Source organism: Neopelma chrysocephalum, unplaced genomic scaffold (genome assembly GCF_003984885.1).
Source record: "Neopelma chrysocephalum unplaced genomic scaffold, ASM398488v2 Primary Assembly neopelma1_60, whole genome shotgun sequence".
NCBI lineage: Eukaryota > Metazoa > Chordata > Aves > Passeriformes > Pipridae > Neopelma > Neopelma chrysocephalum.
The window spans coordinates 14479294-14502783 of NW_020897715.1; the positions used below are offsets into that span (position 1 = coordinate 14479294).

General features: G+C 47.4%; 1 protein-coding gene across 1 annotated transcript in view; it reads right to left on the reverse strand.

Annotated features, from left to right (window-relative positions):
* Positions 1-22112, reverse strand: part of LOC113966462 (calsequestrin-2) — a 31877-nt gene extending 9765 nt beyond the window's left edge. The window contains exons 1-6 of the mRNA XM_027681218.1: positions 21691-22112; positions 8490-8574; positions 6932-7032; positions 4681-4792; positions 3774-3847; positions 3180-3310 (exon numbers count right to left, since the gene is read on the reverse strand). Coding sequence (XP_027537019.1) covers positions 3180-3310; positions 3774-3847; positions 4681-4792; positions 6932-7032; positions 8490-8574; positions 21691-21924 — 737 coding nt within the window. The 5' untranslated portion in view covers positions 21925-22112. The remainder of the gene's footprint in view (positions 1-3179; positions 3311-3773; positions 3848-4680; positions 4793-6931; positions 7033-8489; positions 8575-21690) is intronic.
* Between the last annotated feature and the right edge of the window lie 1378 nt (positions 22113-23490).

Sequence of the window (23490 nt, forward strand, 5' to 3'; positions counted from 1 at the left end):
AGAAGGTTACAAACAGTTGGGAAATTACTAAGGAGAAGGACATATCATACCCTTATGACAATGGAGAGCTACACTGTGCACCTCCACAGTGAATGTATGTGTAGTTCTGGTCATCCCACCACAGAAATGACGTGAACAACTGAAAAAGGCACATGGAAACGTGGTAGTGATGAGTGAAGGTGTAGAATGATCTCTATTTGGTGAAGATTAAATAGATAAGAATTCTTTATCTTGTAAAGGAGGTGACAGAAGAGGGATTTGGCAGGAGGTCTAAAAAATCAAGAATGGTAAAAAAAGTGAATATCTTAGAGCATGGCACTAATAATGCCAAGGTCATGGGTTTGGTCCCCGTATGTGCCATTCAATTAAGAGTTGGACTCGATGATCCTTGTGGGTTCCTTTCAACTCAGAATATTCTGCAATTCTCTCCCTACAGATTACCTAAAGTATTAGTCATTGTTCCTCTTGACACAAGAGTTAGTAGGTGTCCAGAGAAATTATTAGGTAGCAGGTATAAACTGAACAAATAGGAATGGTCTTTTGATGCAATGCATAATTCAGCTGCTGAACTCATTACAGTAAGGTATTTTCAGCATCAAAATAGAAATAAGGTAGAAACTACTATAGAAATTGAAGAAATATCCAATAAGACATACAATTTTTGACCCAGCAATCCTCTCAATGTTAATAGTCCAAACCCAGAGGTTATATCAGGTGAAAGCATATTACGTATTTAGGCATAATTGTAGCTGGCTTTCAAGATACTTTCCCTAAGCTGTTCTCTGAGGGAAGCACTTGGGGAAAGGAAACTCAGTGGGAAGGATTTGATCACACCCACAGGTATTGATTGTTGTGTTGTTGCTCTGGATACCTCCCTATGCTGGAGGGAGTGAAGTAAGTGGGGTTTTGTTAAGTAAGAGGGAGCAGAATTCAGTCCCCCAGGTTGCTACACCACAATTGCAGAGAACTGGGGGTCCAACCCCAGCATTTTGCATGTGAAACAGGCATAAACCCAGAGGCCTCTTGCTGCAAGCAGAGGAGCTACTGTGTAATTTGGTTTTGTGCAACTGGGAGCAAAATCTGGGCTGAGACCTTGGAGTCCCAGTGCCTGGTCTCTGCACCCAGATGGACACCCATCTGCTGTGCAGCCTTGGACAAGTCACGCCACCATGCTGAACACTGACTTTCTGACCTGCTTAGGAGAGGATGAACTTTCCCACCACAGTCTGCAGCTGCCTGGAGAAGCCTCAGCTGGGAGGCTGTGTGTGGGCTCCTCCTGGGCACCTGCTTCACATCCTGTCTTGAGGCTGCGATAGAAGCGCAGCAAATCCCAGTTTCTGGAGGAAGTGATAGTGAAGCCTGCTTGGGCACAGTAGTGGGGAGCCATTTTTGTAAGGGCTCTTTAAGGCATGACAAAGAGCCTGGATGCTGCTGACCAGTAGTAGCTTTCCCCATTGATATGACATGGGTCCTTTAGTGGGATGGTGAGGTGGCAGTGGGGCGTTGCACCTCAGAAGGGGGTTAGTCCATGCCTATGAAGGGAGAAAATCTGTTGTGTGAGGGGGAGGAGGTCAGTGGTCCTCTATACCTTCTTGCAGAGAATACCCTGCCAAGTTGCCTACAGGGAACCAGCATGTGGCAGCTGCTGAGATTACTTCATTTTAGTCTACAGGTCTGATCATCTCCATGTCTGACTAATTCCCATCTGTGGCTTTAGGTCCTTTATTGGTGGCAAGGCAGGAAGAAGTACTTCTGCTCTGAGAGGCTCAGCATTAACTGCTAGGAACATATCACTGTCACCCCAGGGTTCCTCCCCTGCCACAGCAGCACCTTGGTGGGTTTGGGATTTCAGGCATCCGATTTTACAAGACTCCTTTTAATTCTCTTCTGAGCCTTGGCACTTGCAAAATGCATGGTCCACCCCCTTGATCCTAGCAAGGACCACGTAGCATCTTTAAATATATAAGACTTCAGGGCATTCCACTGCAATTTTGTGGTGGTGGAGAGCTTGCCTTATTAGGCTAGCATTTAGCTGATTGTGCTTAATCAGCCTCCTGATGCTACTGCTTGACAGAAAGAGCTTGGAAAAAAAAGATGGAAAGGACTGAGGTCAAGAAGTCCCGGAGGTCAGCAAAGTGAATTGCAAGTACATGGGAGATAGAGGAGCCTTTCATGTTTCATAAAAAGCAGAGCTCTGTTTTCAAGTCTGGTGAGTTGTGGATTCCAGAGATGATCTTCTGTCTCTAAACCCTCTGTGGGTGAACACAAACCTCCAGTGGAGCCCAATTTGAGATCCCCCTCTAATTCAATGGCCCTGCTTTCCTCAAACTCTGGCCTGGTCCCTTGAATGTCTGCTGGGAAATGCTATTGCAGGAGCAGCAGGTTAACTGTGCTATTATCCTGCATGGTGTTTTTAGGGGTGTAAAAACACAGCACCTTATCGGTAGCTGTGCCTGTATATTTAACCTCACCCTTTTCCACAGGGTCAGCCTCTCCGGTGACTTCCAAAAGATTGGTAGCTGAGTCCCTGAACAACTGTGCAATAAACCTGATTGCAAAAAGCATGGAGCATCCACAACTCCTGCTGGGTTGATCAAACACTGTAGGTGCTCAGCACCATTGCCACATGAGGCTCAACACAGCCACGACAGCAGTGGCTGCCTCTCTGTGCCCTTTGTCAGCAGGAGTCTCTTAGTCCATCGCAGTTCCTCCGAGCTCGGTCTAAGCTCAGAGCCTGCCTCCAACTATACCTGATATTAGGAGAGGAATATAGCCATTAGTGAAGCTGTTTTGGGGAAGGATAGGACTGGACAGATTTGGATTTGACTAGAGAGGCCTTGGAGAAGATTATCTTCTATATAGACCTAAATTAAAAGCATGGGCAAGTAGGCCAAGGTTTCCACTCTCCACTGCTTTCAAGCCTCCCAGCTTTTTGAAGGAGGACTAACTAGGGAAAGAGGAGGCTGTGTTGTCACAGCCCCATTGTAGTGAGCTCTGATTGCTACAGAGATACTTTTACCTCTGGGAGTAGCGAAAAAACAGCCACAATCTCCAACCTGGGTCAGCAAATCATGGAAAAGGTGGTTGTCATGCTATTTTTTTCTGAGAGGGTTGCCCTAGAGACGCAAGGTTGCAATGACACACTTTCCTTGTCCAGGAGCATCCTGTACGCTACCTACCTTCTGTGCTCTCTCACAAATTCAACCAGCTCCTCTTCTGTGTAAGGTTTATCAGGGATGTGAACAGGCTCATCCATAAATGGTTCATAGAAGTCCACCTCATTCATCTTGAGACCTAGCTTCTTGGCAACCTGTTACAATGCAGATAGTCAGAGGTGAGGGAGCCTGATGTGCCTCTTTGCCTACCCAGAGTCTCTCCTAGTGTCAGAGCTGAGATCAAGGTGCTTGTTCTACCTCAGAGTGCACTCCTAGAGATAGCCCACTAAACAGAATGGATCTTTCCTTGGTTAAAAACCCACTGATGCTCTCTCCACTACTGGTGTCAAGCACTGGAGTAGAGCAAAGCCAGACTCAAGGTCCTGCAGACCTAGTGGAGCTGGTTTCCAAACCCATACCAGGACCTCCCTCCATGCTGCAGAAATGGCCTTTTATCTTGTGATAGAGCCAAATCCCAATGTGGACACGAATACCACAAAATACAGGAACACTGAAAATGAGAAGCTGGAACCAGATAATAAATCTGGGAACATCCTGAGCTCTCAGAAAACAGGTGGTGGCATCTATGAGCTCCCATTTAGGTCTGTGGGTGCTTACCCCTTTGTCAAAAGTAGCAAAGAACTTGATGTACGGCTGGAATTGTTCAGCAGCTTCTTCAAATGCCTTGAAATCTGGAAGGAGAAAAGGGGAATGAAGAAGATATTTCACAGACAGCTGACCACAGTTTGATCAGCACAGGAGGCATCAGGGAAGAACAAATATAAATTATTGCAAACTCCAACAGATGATAGCCCTATGTTTCTTCCACCCTTTCAGGGTTTACACAGAAGGACCATTTCAAGTGGAGCAACATGCTGCACAGCTCCACGGCGCTCAGGAAAACTACAGATCCCAGCAAGCCTGACTTAACTGTGGCTGAAATCAGCAGCCCTGTGAAGCAGGTCCAGAGGTAGTTCAGCCTGGGAAATATATGGAATTGCTCCAGCATTAATGATTGCCGCCATTCCCTAAGCAGTCACCAAGCATTATTAGGCATGCTTGTCCTGCTGCAGGAGGAGGGGAAACAAGCTACAGGAACAAGGTATGTTTTTACTGTTACTCCTAACAGCACAGTGCTGGGTTCCAGCCTGGCAGGAGATCTTTACAACAGGGTTTTCCCACTTCTCTTCAAAGTACTTATTACTGAATTTCCTTATCCAGTGTAGCTGTAACCTCAGCTGATTTTGGGTGAGGTAAACTTACTTTACTTTAGGAGCCCTGGATTATGGCCCTCTTCTCTTACCAGCAGACTCCTTGCAGAAGGGTCACAGCTGTTGGTGTGAATGGGCTCATGCATAACACCAGCAGAAACTTGTCTGCAACCTCACCTTATCCTCCATCAATTTTCACTGTCACACCCTGCCATATACCCCTAACACCCTCAATGTTCATGCAGAACAACCAATGCCCGGCCCCCTGAGCCCCCAGCCAGGCTCTAAGCCCCACAGGAACATATTCATCTTACGTTCAGAGTCTTCTCCTTTAAAGTAGCCGATGAGTTTGATTTCATCATCGATCTGGTCAAAGGCCTGAAGCTCCAGCTTGCTGTTTATGACCTCCACAGGGTCTTCTAGCAACTGCCATGACAAATGCATGTGATAGCACAGTGATTTGCAACACCAATCTATGCCTGGTAGGGTGGGTCACAAGCAGCCTAAGCGAGGAGAAAGGGGTCACCCAATTTCTTCGCTGTTGGAAACCCTAATTAGTGCTCTCTGCCTTAATGTGAGGAACCGAGAGATGTGGGTCACCTTCAAAGGGAGACGTTAGTAGGTTCCCTGCATAGGTGAAAGCATCCAGAGGGAGGCTGATAGAGGACAGGGTAACCTGAATGGATGCTGAGGGACCTGCTCTGATGAGAGATGAGGGGTAGCAATTGCAGCTGGCTTTAGGGAGGATGAGAAGAAGGAAGAGCAGTTGAAAGGAGCTGGTATGAATACTGTGAGCTTCTGTAAGTGATACATATATACCTATATCTATATATACTTGTTTTCAAGTGTCATTTGGCAGAAAAGTTCATTGCAAAGAACTTGCTTTTGGAAAATATTAAAATCAGCGCACCAGAGGGTGGCCAAACAGAGGTTTGGAACAGTGGAAAGTCTGGAGGTGAATTTTCCTGGCTGATGCTCCTATGAAGAATGGTTTAAACCAAGGCTTTGGCCCCACACACATCACAGTGTTGATGAGGAAATTGGAAGACCTATCTGGCACTTTAGCCTGCCATTGATTCAGACTTTGTTTCACTGCCGGTGAAAAGATTCAGTCTGATTATTTTGCCCAATAATACTGGTATAAATCAGGTGCGTTTTCACTAGAGGAAAAGAAAAACAGGCAGGCCACTGTACAGCCTACAGAGGAGGAGAGAATCTGTGGTTCGGAGAGAACCTCAGGTTTCAGATCAGGCTGCTGAGGCATCACAAATGTGTTTGGTTTTATTTCCCTGCTTTACCTGCTATTACTCTGCCAAGTACTTTTTCTCTTGAGTGGAAAATGCCCAAATAGAAATCCTTGGTCTCTTCTTTTTCACAGAACCTGATTTTTCAGCGTCACACCACAAGGCATAGCAAGCTAAACCTCATCAAGCACCTTACACTGCACTCCTGGTGAGCAATGCTCCAACATGAGGCTGTGCCTCTGCTGCACCCACAGCAGTATGTGCAGTTTCCTGCTGCCATAGGGGCCTGAGCCATGGGAACCAGGGATCCCACTGCTGCAGGGTCATGGCAAAGCCCTAACCTGTCTGTGGCCCTCCTGAGTGGGGCAGATGCCCATTTCTGTCCCTGAATCCATAGTATGTGTTTTGGCCACAACACCTGATGCATGCAGCCACAGACATTGTCACAGAAGAGCTGAGGTTCTAGGTATCTGTTTCTCTTCCCTGGCTGTGCTTCTTCTCACCGGCAGTCCTGCACCACAGGTGACCATGTAGGCAACCTGCCACCCTGGGAAACAAACATTGCCAGCTCCACTGCTCGCCTTACCTCCCTTATCTGCATTACTGCATGGCTGCTTATAAAGGAATCTCATTTCAAAGGAAAGCCAAACCACCGCAAAATGTTTTCATTACAAAGCAAAGACCGTGGTTTTGGGCTGTTGCCTTTCCTAGGAATAAAATGTAAAAAAAGAGAAGTGCAACATATTGATGGGGGATTCAGCATCTTTTTTGCATTTAGGCACAAAGGTGAGTACATCATTGTGCCCGTGCACAAAGTGACCCAAGGGCACTTAGTCCTAGGGCCTTGACCTTCTCTCACTCATGGCAGTGCAATTTGGGAAGCTGCCTGAAAAGATATTATGTTCTATGTGTCTAGAAATGGGAAAATAGTTTGCAGCATAAGGCCTTTTCAATGCACTAGGCTCTTTTTAGTTGCTCTATACGAATCCTACTTCTTGAACATTCTTTTTTTGAAATTAACTTTTCTTTAAAAAAAAAATAGTGTGGGATTGTTGTTGACTTCCATTCAAATATTCCATAAACAAGAAAGAGGGCATAATGTCTCCAAGACATAAGAGGTTGGTAGCATATAAAGATACTAGCTTCCCTGTGAACTCATGGTCAGACAAGTACTGAGGAAGATGGCAAATGCCATCTCTACCAGTGAGTAGCAAACAGATGGCATTTCAAACAAAGATACACTTGTGTTTTTTAGCAAACTCAGTATTTGCAAAGTCTTCTCTGAGAGGCTTTATCTAGCTCTGAGCTTATCTGTGCTTACATCCAAGAGGAATTCCACCAAGACATCTGTGGCCAGTTCCCCATCAAATTCGATCAGCCGCTCATCCTTAAAGACATAGAGACTTCCCTCTTCAAGCAAGCCTGAAAGAAGGAGACAGGAAACATAACGTGGTTAACATGTCACTAAAAGCATTTTTACTGCAGAGTATCTTGCTTGTTATTCCGGCAATACTGTCTGGGAAAATGCAGTTGCCAGTTAACTGTGTTGGTCTACTTAGAAACAACCTGAGCAATCTCCTGACTGATGGCGCAGGAACAAACCTCAGCCAGAACTGGGGCTAACTTCTTCCCAAATGTTGAACTTTTCATTCAGGTCACAGTTTGGCCTCATCTGGAAAAATTCTGTACCAGGAACTTGTTTTATCTTGGCTATCTATCTTGCAGTATATACTGGGCTCTAACTGACAGCTCAGATTTTAACAACCTGTCACTATGGAAAATGGATTTTCATGAGGGTTGTGCTCACTGTCTGGAGAAGGCTGGATTGTATGAACATCAACAGTGATCTGAAAGTGAGCTTCAAACTGTCTGAGGCTTATCTGGCCTTGGCAAAAGGGTTAGAAACCAATGGGAGAGATGCCACAGACAGCAGGAGGCAGATGTGAATGCAATATCACTGCACTGAGGACTGAGTGCCACCGCACTTCATTGGAGGCTCCAAAATCAGCAGCACTGGCCTCCTGTAATGCAGGACAGCAGAGTACCACAGGTCAAGGTGGTTGGTAGTTTGTTCCTTCTCAGAGGAGCAAAAGCTCTTGTCTTTAGTTGAGCTCCCACTACCACACACAGCCTCTAATTTAGGAAAGAAAATTACACTCTGGTATGTCTAAACACTCTCTGACATTAAACCTAGTGGTATATTTGTGTGCTCTTTTATTTATGTGCCATAGTATTTCCATATTGTTTTGTAGGCTAAAATATGAAGGGATCAGTCCCTGTAAGGCAACTGTGTCCATGCTTGGGCAGTGCAGCATCTTTCCACCTTTAGAACAAGTTTCCTCTTTTGCTCTGGGGAGCAAACCAGAACAGTTGGCACCTGGCTGCCAAACCATTGCAAGGCTGTGGCTCCCCCTTTTGTTGACAGAGGTCACCCTGTGACCTTTGGGGACCTATGTTATTTCCCCATATGTTCTGATTCTGTACCACTGTGTCAGTCATGTCTCTATGTAGGAAGAGCATGAAGTTACTCCATAGCATCTATTTACTGTTCCTGCACAGCAAGCTGTGAGCTTACACCTTGTCATCACTACGGCATGAATTGCCTTTCTTTTTCACTTGATTCAGTTTGGTTTTGGTACTCTCAGACAACAAGGTTTTTGCTGCAAGGGTCTTTCTGGGTTCATCCCTCTCATCCGCAGCCCTACCCCTCTACTTGATCCTGCCCTTGGTGAAGTGGGCAGGTAGTCAGTGTGCAAGTGCCACCAACATCCTCCCCATCCTGGTAACAAGGATTTGGCTGCCCTCTATGGGGCTGGCTGTTGGACATCACTCCCACAGTCTCTCCAAGCTGTTCCAGAAATATCAGTCATAGAACTCACCTAATTTTTTTGCAAGTTTGGCATCCTTCTTGGAGTCCACCATCCCAAAACCAATGCTTCTGGGCTCCAGGACCTGAGCTGCCAGCTGTGGGAGGAATCAGAGAGCCCAACATTAGCAGCATTGACACCACAGGGTAGCTAAAGGGCATCATGCCCCACTAGCATGGCATGACAGACACAAGTGACCCATATTCTGCTTTTGAACAGCACCAGTGAGTGGGATGTGTCACATGCTGCCTCTCTGCTGAGATAACCAGAGGTCACAAGGGTTGGGTTTCTTCCCATTGTGTTGCAGCAGGGATTTGCTGGCACTACCACATGCTGTTCGCAGCTGTTTGAGACTGGCATTGGGAGAGGGCTCCTGACTGAATCAGGAACACTAAAGCAGTGGGCACGGCTGGAAGAAAAAGACCCGTGCTACTGACACAAAGCAAAAGCTGTTTCCTCCTTGGTGCCTTATTGGCCTCCTTCAGGGGAGTGCAATGTGTGGGCACCACCAGCATTTTAACTCTTGAAATGCATGTTGCCAGGCAGCAGTGGATGCAAACTGGATGGGATGCAGGATACTACAGCATCATGTTTCCTTCATGCACACGATGGGGTGGCCAAAATAGGCTCACTTTCCTATGAAATAATTGAAGTCATGTCTCCTGTCCAGGCTTCAGTAGCCCCCCAGATCCTGGTCCCCTCTTTTCGCTAAAGAAATGCATCTAATCCCAGCCATGCTCGTGTTTACCTCTCACAGCTTCTCTGAACAACTGCCCCCTGTTCCCACCATTTTTGACGAAGGGGCCTCTTGAAGATATCGAGTTCCTGCCTGTTTTGTGAAAATAGATATGTGAGGAAAGGAGAGAAGCTCTGCAAGGGCCCCATGGTGGGAGCAGCCCCGGGTGAGACCCTGTGAATTCCAGATAGGCTCCTAGAGATGCAGTGACCCTGGAAAATGGGTCCACTTACGCACCAGGTGACTGACAGCCCCACTGCAAGTGTGCTACAGACCATACAAGGTGATAATGATGCTCTGAGACCACCAAGCAGCTGTAAGAGCCTCTTCCTCCTCCCTCTCCCTTCCTGCTCCATGAACGCCTTGGTCTTCTTGCTGTTCCTCCTCCCAACCCCGTCAGAGGGTGGGGGATGATGGAGATGAGGGGTCAGGGGCCTCTGGGATAGGAATGTCCCTATTAGGGCACAGCTGCCAGGATTTGGTGGTAGGAGAGGGGCAGAAGAAAAGCCATGGCCAGAGAGATAGAGGGCTGATTTATGAGGAAGTCCCCCTGCCCAACCCCTTTTAGTGCTCGCCCCAGAGTCAAAGCCAGTTTGAATGTCACCCAGCAGTGCTGCCACCACAACCATGCGGCCCCGTGGCTCCCCTGCTATAAATAGCTTCTGCCTATGCCTGGCCACTGCGAGAGTGAGCAGCAATTAAAGGTGTCAGGGAGCAAAAGTCATGGGGCAGCTACCTCGCCTGTGCAATGGGGCATCATGGGGCCGGCCAGCTCCCTGTGCTTTCAGCACCCAGCCTGTCCCCGAAATTCTGGAGGATGGTGGCAGACACTTTGATGATCAGGTCTCAGGGACCTTGCTTGAGCAAAGGGGAGTGATGAAGAATGTGGTTGTTTCCTTCCTTCCAACAAATACGCATCCCCAGGCCTGTCCCAAAGCCCTCCAGGAGGACATAGTCTCCACCACCCTCCACAGCATCACTGCAGCCCTGAACCCCCTGTGGCTATCTGCCCTGTTGTTCTTAAGGGGACACCATGTGAAGCAAAAGGGGTGCTTCTGTTACACAGGAAACAGGCATTTCAGTGCTCTTTCCTTGCTCTTTGCCAGTGCTTTAAAACAAAGGTAAGGCTGCACGTTCGGGGCCTGTGCCATGGTCACTGCCTGAATGAGGCAGAGCACCGATTCATGTTTACATATCCAATGATGAGGCATCTGAGTACTGGTTTGACTGGTCTGGCATTCCATCTCCTGGCTCAGGCCACAGCTGTACATCTCAGAGCACCTGAGAGCAGTTGGCACCCAATATTGCTGTGAGAGATGGACACCTCTTGTGAGCTCTCTAGACATCACCAAGTGAGCAGTGGTGAGAGAAGATCACCCATTATGGGTATCTGTCTTTCCTGGACAGATGGGGGGATGGAGCCTGTAGGATCATCAGCTTTCTGGGACATTGTCAGCATGCTTGTTGGCAGTTGTGCACACCAGCAAGAGGTTCCTCAGAGTCAGTGCTTGAAGCTCTGGCTGTTCTGTGATCAGAGGTAAAACACAGAAATCCCAAGGGAAGAAGACTTGTTCAGTCATGACCACTCCAGTTGATACTTGATCTAGCTACTCAGAGTTATGTCAGCCATGCACCTGACAAAGTCAGGGCAGTTTAAGCCCAATAGTTCTTGACCCCTGCACACAGAAGATGGTTAAGGTTTCTTGTGGGTGTTTGAAGGTCAGAAATGTGCAGAAAAGCTGCAACACCTGCTACAAACAAGTGGTTGGGTTGATTGGAAGAGAGGAGGCATTGATCAGGAGTCATGTATGTCACTATGCAGCTCTCACAAGGTAAGTCTGGAGGGGTGTGGGTGTAGCCATGTAGCTGTGAGCGTGGGATCTTGCTGGGAAAGAGTAAATGTGTCAAGAAAACATGGATGATGTGATGAAAGCCTCTTTATATGAGACTCTGGGAGTGCTCAGTAGTCAAAAATGGCCACAGTAATGCTGGAGGTGTGCCCGTTGGTGTGGCAGGGCTTGTGTGACTGTGTCTAGCAAGACTGTCTCTTGGAGGTGTATGTATTGTGGATATGAATGTTTAGAGATGTCCCTCTGAAGAGGCTCGTCCCGACAGAAGATGTGCAACCGTGTGTGTATATAGGAGCATGCATGTGTACAGGGTGTGTGTGCCTGTGGGTTATGTTTGTATGAGGGGACAGAGCTGGGAGCCAAGCAGGCACCCTGGCTCCTCTGCTGAGACCTTCATGCTAATGAGACAATGAGGAAAGCAGTACAGCCTGTGCTGTCCTCAGAGCACTGTCTCACAACAGGGAACTCTTTGTGTAACATGAGACTTTAGCTCTTTAGCTCTTTCGCTCTTTCTACTGTGGCAGTTCCTGGGGGCAGGAGACCCTTGCAGGGTGTCAGTACCTATGTGGTGGCTTTTGAAAGTGCCAGCTATGCAGGGCCTCGCTTTCCCTGCTTTCCACTGCAGCAGGTGAGTCTGACCAGTGCGTAGGTGAAGATATGTTCCCACACCTATACTTCAACCCCATATGGCAGTAAAACATGGAGTATGCCAGAGGCACAGCAGTTGGCTAGTTGCCCCCTACTCATTACAGTATCAAGCATTTATATATCCCCTTACAGTATTTTCTGATTCCATAATGCTAGTGGGATTTGAATGCAGATAATGTTTCTAATCTTGACAATCCTCTTGGCTCAGGACCTTGGGTCAGAGGCAACTGTAATCTAAGAAGCCCCTCCCTCCTTCCACTCCTCCTCCTCATGCCTTTAAATTTGTATTGCTTGAAGTCTTGGCCAGCCAGAGGCCTTACCTTTGTGTCAGCCTCTATAGTGAGTAATTTAGCTTCAACAGCTGCATAGGGAGATGGAGAGTATAAACTGCCCTGGAAGAACTGGACCTACTGATCATGCAATCCCTGAGGTAGAGCAGGAGCTTTGGGCAAGCAGAGTTGGCTGAGAGGATGAGCAAAGAGCCCAGTGTCTTGTAAGCTCACATCTCATGCACGTTTTCCAGCCTTCCTCTCATGTGCATGAAGCCTTTGCAATGCATACTTTCTAACCACAGGATCACAAGCTCTGTCCTGTGCAGCCTTCGGAAAAGGAGATGTGAGTTTGGGTGCACTCCTCCTTTCTTCCACATGGCTCAGGTAATAGGCATACTTGAATTTAGGTAAGTGTGAGGGAGTGCACGACCCTCTGGGATGTGTGAGAGGTGCCAGCCCAAAGTGAAGCTTGAGTACCACCGAGTAAGCAAGAAACACCTCATCTTGTGTGGTGTCAGCAGTAGCAGGCACTCTGAATAATGGGTGTGGAAAGACACAGCTCCCTGCCGAACATCTCAGCTTCACACCCACTGTACCTATCTGAACTTAGGTGTGATGGTGGGAAACTTTTGAGATTTAAGAAGTTGCACAGGGTCATTCTAAATTCCCAGGTTATACAGCAGTAGAAATATCACTATCTGCCTGATCGTGCTCCTATTCCAGCTGCAGACAACACTGATTGTGCCAAACCTTGCATTTAGTGTCACTTTTGCTGCTAAATGGCAGACAAAATCCAGCAGAGAGGGTTACAAATGGGGGTGGGAGGGGTGGCTGTCTCAGCATGATCAGATTTCTTTGTGAAGTGACATTATGGCATTCTGGCCTGGATTTTCTTCCCACTTCTCTAGCACTGAGCTCCCACAGACAGTAAGGCTCATCTTTCTTAGCTGCTCAGGCTGGGAGACAGGTGTCTGGGGCATTTGGGTGTCTGAAAGCCATTGTAAGTAAAATTCTCTTACATACGGGGAGCTTTCTGTTTCCCTATCTAGCACTGGAGAAAGAACAAAACTCCAGCAACGCAAGGAGAATAGCAACAGGGGATGATGAGGAAATGTTCCACAAGCAATCTACACTTCTCTGCTACTCTCTTTAAAGCTGCAGTTGATGTTGATGGTCAGAAACTGGTTGATGAAATGATGATGATTTTATATCCCAAAATGTTAGGTTTTTATTTTCAGAATCAGTAGGAGGAGATGGCAAGTGTCTAGGGTATTTCCCCAGAAGTTTTGAATCTTAACGCAGGGCTCACGCCTTCACGCTATAGTTGGCTTCTCTGTTGTTTAAGCCAGTGGACAGTTTCTTGGAGAGCAGAGGGGGTTATTTCTCCTTCCTAATGCTGTGCTGCCTCCTCTAGCATTCCCTTGCATAGCACACTAGTAATGGTTCAGGTTCTTCCATAATTTGGGCTGGTAAATTAGAAGTCCTGAAGCATCATGATGATCAAAGAGCAGGGCCAGAAGCCTGCTGAGCAGTTGCCACTGGCTAAGTCACTCCGCTGGCAATGAGGACTGAAGGAGAATTGTGTGTCCCACCTTCCAACGGATTTCCACCACCTGAGCTGCCTGGAGAGGTTGAACCTCCCCTCCTAGGGCTCACTGCTCCTTGGACTAAAAGGCAAGTCTCCATATATGGGACACCCAAAGGTCACTCCCTCAGAGGTGGCTTTCACAGGTAATGCTCCAAAAATGCTGCCTTGGAGCTTTAGTTGCTGCACAGCCACTCAGCACAGTTAGACATACGATGTGCTCTTTGGCTGCCTCCCTAAAGGTTTCACATAGTTAGGGCTGTATTTTTATCTGCTCCTGGCATCCCTAATTTTAGCGACCTGTAAGCCAAAGCACAGCCCCCTCAGCCATGAACTAACCGAAGCTGATGCCTGTGCCACCGAGCACCCATGGGTGCAGAGGCCACCTGCTGCTGCTCCCAGCCAGTCCTCACTGGCACTACATCACAGGTGTTTTGCCAACTCAGCTGTGCAGCTCATATGCCAAGGACAGACAGGGACGTGCGTGTGTGCACACATGTGCTGCCTCAGGCTGTGGGGTTTGGGATTGGGCACACCCCACTAACCTCCCCTTTGGCAAAAGGGAGACTGAAGGTGCAATTTGGGGGCTGTTCCTGACAAAAGTGAAGCCGTTGCTGCCTTGTTGTCTTTCTGGCTTCAGAAAGATTGCATTGAAACTGATGACTGGATGTGGCTGTGAAGCCCATGCAGGGCACAAGCTGGTTCCTTTCATTAGATGCTGGAGGAGGGAAGCATGCTTGGTATTCAGCCCATTCACCTACACAGACCACTGCCCATGTCATTTGTACGCCTCCTCCCAGGAACAAGCCGGATTTCTCCAGTTTCTGACCAAGTGGGTGTAAGCCAGGACCTCTGATACCCCAGAGAGTCCAGGATGCTGCAGGGGAGAGCTGGGAGCTCTGGTCCTGCATCTGCAGGAAGGATTAGTGAGGCAGGGCCCTGGGGGAACAGAGGGGTCCTTGAGACAAAAAACCTTTTACCCAAGGAGTGAGCAGAGAGAAATAAGAACTGAGAAAAGCTTTAAATATACACAGCCCTTTTTGCACAGGGTTCAAGGTGTCAGAGGTCTGCTAGCTGACGGCGGTCTGTCTCCTGCCAGGGCTGGACAGTGTTCCCAGAAAAAGGACGTATCATGTACGGCAGCTGGCCTTCACCGGAGCTGCGTCAGAGAGCACACAGGAATGAGCACCATCAGCACTGCTCAAGAGGGAGCACTGACCCTCCCGGGGCACTGGGAAGGGGAGGAGTGACTGCCTGGGAATTGAGTTCTTCATTGTTGCTGCTTGCTCTATTTCCTTGGGCAAGTTTTTTTCTCACGTATGTAGGTAAATCCCAATGTGCAAAGGAGAAAAAAGAAAATAACTTGGACCTTGCTAGGCCTTTCCTAGGCCATGGATTTCTTGCCTGGGTGCCTGTTATTTAGGGACAGAGGCTGCAAAAGGATATCTTTGGTCATCAGACCCATAATCATGTCATTCAATCTCTGTCACAAAGCGGTCAATGTCCATTTAAAACTGGTTAGACTGTTCTCCCCTTGAGCCTTCCTTCTCTGGTGATTAGGGACTTTGTAGTTCCAGACTTGTTTTATTCATAGACCATTTGTCCTTAGGCTTTGAGTTTAAATAGCTCTTCTCTCTCTCGGGTGTTTAAAGAGAATTATCATATCCCCTTTCCATTCTCCCCACAAATGATACTCAGGCATGAAGGAAGGGCAGTCACAGGCTTTGATTAGTTTAGTTTTAGATGAAGAGCACTGGCAGACCAAGTTCTGGAATAAGGTCAGGGTGGGCGAGCATGGCATGGCCAACCATAGCCAGTCTGCCCCGCAGAGCAACAGCTGCCCCAGCCTGCGGTCAGGATCCTGAGAAATGTCAAGGTCCGGGGTGGAGAACATGAAATGATAACTACAAACACCACACATGTCCACTGAGTAGGCGAGTATGAGCTCAAGCAAGCCCTCAGGACAGGCAAAGAAAGAAATTCACCGTTGTGAGAGTGGTGAGACACAAAAACAGGTTGCCCAGAGAAGCTGTGGATGCCCCATCCTTGGAAATGTTCAAGGCCAGGCTGGATGGGGCTTTGAGCAACGTGGTGCGATGACCCACCCTTATCGAGAAGTGATACCTGGTCTAGTGGAAGGTGTCCCTGCCCATGGGCAGGAGGGAACAATATGATCTCTAAGGTCCCTTCAAATCCAAACCATCCTGTGTTTCTATGAAAGGCACCTCATTGTACAAAAGTGAGACTCTGCCCCCCAGGAACCAGCCCAGCAGGAAGGCACTGGGAAACCTTACTGGCACTTTTTGGGGAAGCTGACTAGCATGTCAGGATGGCCAATACCAAAGAGGATGGACTTTTCAACAATTTTCCTCCATTGCATTTCTGAAGTGAGGAGTGACTCCTAAGGAGTCTCCATGCAGCTCAAGGTCTTGCATGGAAATGGTTTCAAATTGCACCAGGGAAAGTTTAGATTGGATATTAGGAAAACAATAATATTAGGAAAAATTTCTTCACTGAAAGGGTGATCAAGCCCTGGGACAGGCTGCTCTGGAAAATGGTGGAGTCACCATCCCTGGAAGTATTTAAAAGACATGTAGTTGTGGCACTCAGAGATATGATTTAGTGGCGGGCTTGGCAGTGCTAGATTAATGGTTGGACTCGATGATCTTAGAGATCTTTTCCAATCTAAATGATTCTATGACTCTATGGCACCTACAGAGGTTGTCTGCAACAGCTGGACAGTGGTAAGAGCTCATTGCTTCAAGGCCAAGGAAGCCTGCAAAGACCAAGCAGATTTGGTCTTGCACTCTGTGAGCAAAGCTAACCCAAGCTCGCAGGGGTCTGCCACGTCTCCAGGGGGCATTTGTATTCTTTAGATCCTGGGATTACAGCTAGTCTCTGCTCTAAGATCTGATGTCAGTACAATCCTCTTTCCAATCATAATTTAGCAGATGAGAAAGGTGCCTTTCAAAGCACAGTTATGGCTTTGAAAGTGGGCTCTTATGTTAAATGCTGCTCGTGCAGCCAATCCAAACTCACTACTGGGAACTGACAGAGGGACTTCAAAGAAAGAAACATGGCAATGATAGGTAATGCAGCCTTGGAAATTATTTCTATCACTGCTATACAGAAAGATCAAGTAACATAGTTGTCCCTGGATGTCAATGTGCCCATCTGTGAAACAGGGAGCTCTCTGTAACTTGTTTTTGTGACTGGCATATCAGTAAGTGAAATCCTCCTGGGTGCTGTTGCTAAAAATCAGTGGTGTGCTGTCTGTTGATGAGTTAAGACCTACTTACATGGCCTCAAAGGGCAAAGTAATCGGTGCACATTTTTTCCTTTTCCTTCCTTCCTTATTTTTTGCATTAGCTTACTTATAGTGGAAGCCACATACCTTTAGTAGCCACATACCTCTTCTCTTACCACTAATCAGACTGGTTTTTGCTAGGGCAGTTTTCCATGAACTTTCAGTTCAGGGTCACTGTTGCACTGAAGAGACTAAAATATCTGGGCTTGATGAGCCTCTCTTTTTTAAGGATATTACACATGCACACAGATGGCAAGGGAAGAATAACAGGGGAGCCAAGACTGAGCAAGTTTCAGCAGAGGAAAGAGCTTCGCAAGTGCAAAAGGAAAGCCCCTAACCCCATTGCTTGTTATTCTTGCTACATGATTCCCTAGAGAGAGGGGCTGGCCCACTGGAAGGCAAAACTCCCTATTTAGGAGATTCAGAGATGAGAAGAAGGGAGAAGGTCTGAGAAGTGGTGGTATGAGACAGGGTGAAGTATGTTAGGGGAGATACAGAGCAGAAGAAAAGCAGAACTGGTATTTCTCAGCTTCACTGCTTTGATCTTTTCCTCTCTTGACCCTTCATTAAAACTGAGACCCTTCAGGACAAGTAGCCTTTTCTCTTACTTTCCTGTTAAATAATTATTGTGATTGCTTGGCTGTTTTGTCTGCTTCTTCACTGTGCTCACCTCATGAAGTGTGCAGAGCTCTTGTAAACATTACCACAGACTAGAAATAGCTACTGTTCACTCTGGGACTGCCTGGTTCAACCTCTGCACTGCCCTGTATGGAGGATTTTCCCCACTCAAGATGTAGGTGCTTTCCAGTAGCCTGTGGAGCAGAGTGGAGTCATAGGAGAAAGGCAAGCAAAGGAGAAGAGTCCTTTAACCTGAGCTATGAAACAGACTGTGCTCATGATATCTCTGCCCTGGGTTGTCTTAGACCAATCCTTCTCCAACCCTTTTCCACTCCAGGCAGAAAACAGTAGGCATCTCCAACCATTGCTTTGGCTATTATCCTGACAGATTAATCCAACAGCCCCTAGCTTTTCCACTGGGACTTGAGGGGCTGTCACTGCTATCCCTAGAGCTGTTGTCATGCATAAAGCATGACAGAGGAGCTCCTTTTGCTCCCAGAAGGGCTCAGTTGTCCCTGGATCCTGTCCTTACCAGGTGGCACCCAGCAGTGTAGGTGGCAAGAGCTCTCAGGACTACTTCATGGTGGTTTCTAGTTTAGAAAGGGACCCTGGGCTGCGTGGGAATCTGGTGATGGTTCCCAGTGCACCTGGGTGCAGGGAACTAAAAACCCCATGTGCTGTGCCAACTGTAATATCAGCCTGATGACATCATCCCTTTTCTGGCAATAGTGGGTGTGGACCCTGAGCTTTGGAGAATGTCAGTCAGCCCTCTAAGCTGGTCTTTTGTTTTGGGAAGGAAATGTTTCCTATCATATCGCTTCTCAATCTGCTGTTCACAGTTATAGTTTGGTGAAGTCCTTAAATAAGTGCTTAACTTTACTTACTTGCTGTTGGGTTTTCAGTTTTATTTCCTAAGTATATGATAGCCTTGTGACTCTTTCCTCTCTCCCCTCAGGTCTGTCTGTCAGCTGCCTCCCCTAATAACTTTATTGGCTATTGGGCCTTTTGAACCAATTTTCCAGAGTCAGTGATGTCACACATAATAAAGCTATTGAAAGTTTTGTGACAAGCAGGGACTTGGAAGGGAAGAGGCTGAAGTGCCCTGAAAGAAGAAAACATTGCCATGAGAGCTCAAGCCTCATAGAACACCAAAGGACCCAGTTAAGAGAGAGCCTCGTGCTCCTCACTCCTGGGAGAGGCCCCAGTCAGATCTTGTTACTGATGAGCTACATATTTCAAGGAAATCATGCTTGATCTCTCCTGCTCTTTTCTTTGTGTCTCAGATGATTCTTCAGTTCTTTGTTCTTTGGGATTGCTCATTTCTTACAAGGTGCAGGTGGGAGAAACAGAAAAGGTGGACTCTTTGGGGGTTTTCTGGGCTTAAAATTTATTAAGCCCATTTCCTTCTGTGTGCCCACACATACATGCACATCAGGCAACATGATGTAACAACTCTTAACCGCCCAGCTCAGACCTTTGCTTGGCTCCACACCTGCCTGTGTGTCAGATGGAAGCTCCCAGTTACTCTTAATGATGGAGACCAGTGCCATGGTATGAAAGTGGGGCTAAGGACGTGATGTTTTCCAAGCTGTGGAAGCAGCATGTCTCATTGTAAAACAACAGGAAAATCGTCAGTACAATAAGGTGGAAAAACATAAGGTGCCCCAGAAAGGAGCATCTTACCATAGGCAGCACCCTGCACTGGGAGCCTTCCAAGCCAGCTGGCAGGGAATAGTCAGGACTGGAGTATTTATGTCTTAGATACTTCATTTTAGGTGTAAAGGACCTTCAGCACTCAGAGCCCTGAACCCCCTACTGAAATTAGATATGTAAAGCCTTCCTGAGTGAACTTTTCCCAGGTTTGGCTGGAACGAGAGCCCTGTCACTGCTCCTGTGCCCACAGAGCAGCTCACTTCTCTGAGTATGTGCTCAAATTACAGGAGAGCTGGGTTCAGTTGCTGACTGCTTCCAGGGATACTGATCCCAGGCAGCTCATCTCACAGGTGAACATATCTCAGCCAAGGAGCCACTGCAGCCATTTCTTTCCTTCTCCCTGTGCTGGTGAACGTGAAGTCCGACAGCTGGATGAGCTCTGGCAGAGAAAGTTGAAAATGACCCCCGTGGCACATTGTGGTTTGAGGCGAGGGAGGTGAATGATATCACACGAAAGAGCAGATTACAACCTGGCTTGCCTACTCCTTTCCTGAGTGCTTCCATGGTTGAATTAGTACAGAAACTGGGAGCACTAACACCATGCTGGGCTGTATCCTGTGCAGGATACGACATATCCTATCTTCTCTGTTGCCTTATGAGACCCTCTCCCCATCTGATTCCCTTGACTGACAAAGGCAAAGAAATGTTGTCTGCAGATTGCTCTGTGCTTGGGCTGTCAGACTGCTGCTGTGGCAGTTCCCAGTCCAGGGGAGGGACTGTGAAACTGTGAGACATGCACTGAATCAGCATTGCAAGTGCTTGGGAAATTTTGAGGTCAAAGCCACAAGTGCCAGCTGATGCCTGGCACAGTTAGCTGGTAGATGAGCACTAGGGGACTGAAGCACTACAATTGTGTAAAGTCTCCTGTGGATCTAAACCTCAGTTTCTTGCCCAAGGTCACATAAGAAGTCCATGGCAGAGAGGCAGTCAGAAACCAAATAAATCATGAGAGTCCTAAGCTCATGTTATCAACTGCTGAATCCAAACCTGAAAAACAAAAGTTTTAAGCCAGATTGTATTGCATCCATCACACCCTTGATAAGTCTGATTGCTACCATCGGTTTAGGTGTCATGGGGACTCAAACTGATAGTACACAACAGACCACAGAATCAGAGAAACATAGAATGGTTTGGGTTTGAAGGTATCTTAAAGATAATCTATTTCCAACCTCCTTGCCATGGACAGGAACACCTTCCGCTGGACCAGGTTCCCAAGCACCCTATTCAACCTGGCCTTCCAGGGATGGGGCATGCTTCTGTCAGGTTTCTATAAATATGTTCCTAGTAACAGTTTGCCATCTATCAAGCACAAAATAGCTATCCTATTAAATAACAATGCAATTATACTACCAACAATACTCATTTCAGCTGGAGTTCCAGCATCATTTTTTTCTTTTCTTTGCCAAATATTATTTGATCACTCACCTGCAGAAAGTAACTGTTGCCTGACAAGTGACTAAAATCTTGTTAGTTATTGAATCTTTCTTTCAGGCAGTCATGAGGCTTGCTGAGGAGGTCAGCAGACCTTGAACTTGACACTGGACTTTTTTGGGTCCGAGTCCTCAGCAAGCATATTTTCTAATTCACATTTGCTATACTTCTAGGGATGCAATGCATTTTCTCTCTGGATCTGATAGATGAAGTTTAAGTGTTTCTTCTGCAATTCGCACTTTCTTTCCAAATGTGTATTTTAGCTAAGAGGGACTGTTTGCAGGCCCATGGCAGGAAACAGGCACCTAACAATCCAGGCTTGCAGCTGTATGATTCCCTAGATTACAGCTACACTACAAGAAAAAATGCTACTAGTCTACATTGCAATTTTTACCATGATTTATTTTACTGAAGATTCATTCACCAAAGAATTAACAACACTCTTTTTCTAGCACAGAAGTGAATGGTTGCATTAACAAGCAGCTATAGACCGATTCCAAGCAGGCAACTAAGTGTCAGAAAAATAAAAAGGGATTTAATGCTGCACCAATGGGGAGATTTTGAGATGGGGAGCTAGGATGCCTGTTTGCTTCACAGCTTGATAAGGCTTCTTGGCAGATTTCTCCTAGTGGGATAAAAAGTGGGACTGAATCCAGAATAAGAGTGGGATACTGGCTTGCACAGAATGAGGAAGGATCGAAAAATTTCAAGCTATGTACTCAGGTTTGTGCTGAGACTTGAGAAAGCTCAGCTGAGCTGAATTCATGTTGCTGAGGTTCTCAAGTTTACTCGCTATTGCCTGGGTTTCTGATACACAATCCAGAAAGACTATTTCCCAGCAAACAACTGAGAAGAGCACAAAAGAGGCTTTTTTTCTGGGCTTTGCAGAATTCAAGAAGGGGCTAACTCAAATGCAAGTAAACAAACACAAACTTTTGGGTGCTCAGCCTCCCCCGCATGAGACCATTTGACTGTCCTGTCCTGTGGCTCCTCTCCACAGCTCTGCCCAGCGCTGTGATACTGATCCCGACTGGGTCATGCAGCAGCACTTACCTCCAGGACCATCTCTGTCATCTGGAACTGCTTTTGGGAGACCTTGTCAGAACTCACAGGCTCATGGAAGAGCAGGCAGAGCATGTCATACTTCTTCAGAGCCTGCTTGTAGTTCTTCTCATTCAGGTCGATCACTCGGTCTTTCCCATCGTAAGTGGGAAAGTTCAGTCCCTCTTCTGCCTTGCAGCAGAAAAGCAGGTAAAAACCTGCCAGGATCCAGCAAGTTGCCTTCATAGGGGTGCCCTGGGAGTGCAACAAAGGGTGGGTAAATGTCCCTCTCTTTCTTGATTTGGGAAGAGGGGGAGACCAAGGCTTCAGGTGAAGTTTGAACTGAGTTTCTCTTTCTGCTGCCTTCCTGGTGATCAGCCCAAACACTGCAAGGCTGGTGGGGAGCAGCAAACTTTGCTGTCCTGGACTCACAACAAAGAGAGAGACAGACAGGAGAAGCTGTGAGGCCAAGCCCTGGATACCTTACATAGCTGTGTCCAGCTCCCGTGTCATTAGGAACTCCATTTTTAGGAAGCAGTTGTTTCAGGCTAAAAATAAACCCTGCAATGAATAAAAAGGACAGATATGACACCATTGAGGGACTTGCTGGCACTCTGCATCATCTGAGAGAGAGGGAATGAGCAAGAGAGAGGGAGTGGAAGATGTCAGTCCTGGGAATATGCAGGGAGGGTTTGTGAAGGGACAGACCTCACTTATACAGGGAACCAAGGCACACTTGTCCTACTAGGGCTTGACAAAAATAGAAGGTATTTACTGCAATGTGTAATAAGGGTATCTCTCTTTGCATCCCTTTGGGCATCACAGTGATTAGGCTTTTGATAACAGATCTCAGGTTAAACAGTTTCATGAAGAGCCTCATCTGCACCACTAAAGGAAAAGTCCTGTTTCCTCAGCAGCAAAGGAGGTGAGCACTCCTGGGACTCCCTCCTCCTCCTGCCTGGGGCACCGTCTGTCCGTAGATGCTGGCTGACATTCAAGCTGTTTTCTGAAGCACATTCTCTGCTTGTGGGGCAGCAGGAGAATTGCTCGCCCTTGGATCTGTAATCTCAAAGCACAGGGAAGCTCGTGTTGCAACCTCCCATGCCCACAGCACTCACCAAGTCCCATACATTGCTGGAGAGTGGTTAAAACTTAATCGTACTAAGGGGGATGAAGGGTGGGAAGCGTGTGCCTAGGCCAGCATCCAGGGCAGGAGACAGGGCTCTCCTCAAGAGGATAGTCGGATGCCACCATCACCACCAGCCTTCCTTTCTGTTGGACCGGAGCAGGTTTTTCACGTAAATCTGTTGCATTTCTGTTGCAAGCTGTTCTGCATATTCCTTCCTCTTCATATCCCAGGAACGACGATCAGTTCCCCCTTCCCTAGGAGCTTGGCACCAGTTGCCGCTTTGCTGTATCACCTGCACAACGCTGCCAGGGGAGAGCGGTTCTGTGGCACAGTGTCTCAGCTCTTCCCCTCCTCTGACCAGAGTGTCACCTCTGCCCCATGACTGGCAGCGACAGGCAGGTGGAGGCAGGCCAGCTGGCCACAGGCCAGCACCAGGGCTGGCGTGGATCCGCTGGAGAAGGCATGCTGAGGGGCTGGCAGAGAAGAGCTTGACAGGGCGCACGGCTCCCTCCCCCTGCCAAAGTGATGTGCAGACAAGTGGCCTTATCAGGCCTCCTCCTTGCATGCTGCTCCATCACAGCCTTGCTCTATCCACACCGGGAAAGGGATGACATCTCTTCTTGGTGCAGCTGTTCCCATTTAATGTATGTCTGGGATTATTTCAATATTTGGGGCAAAAGGTG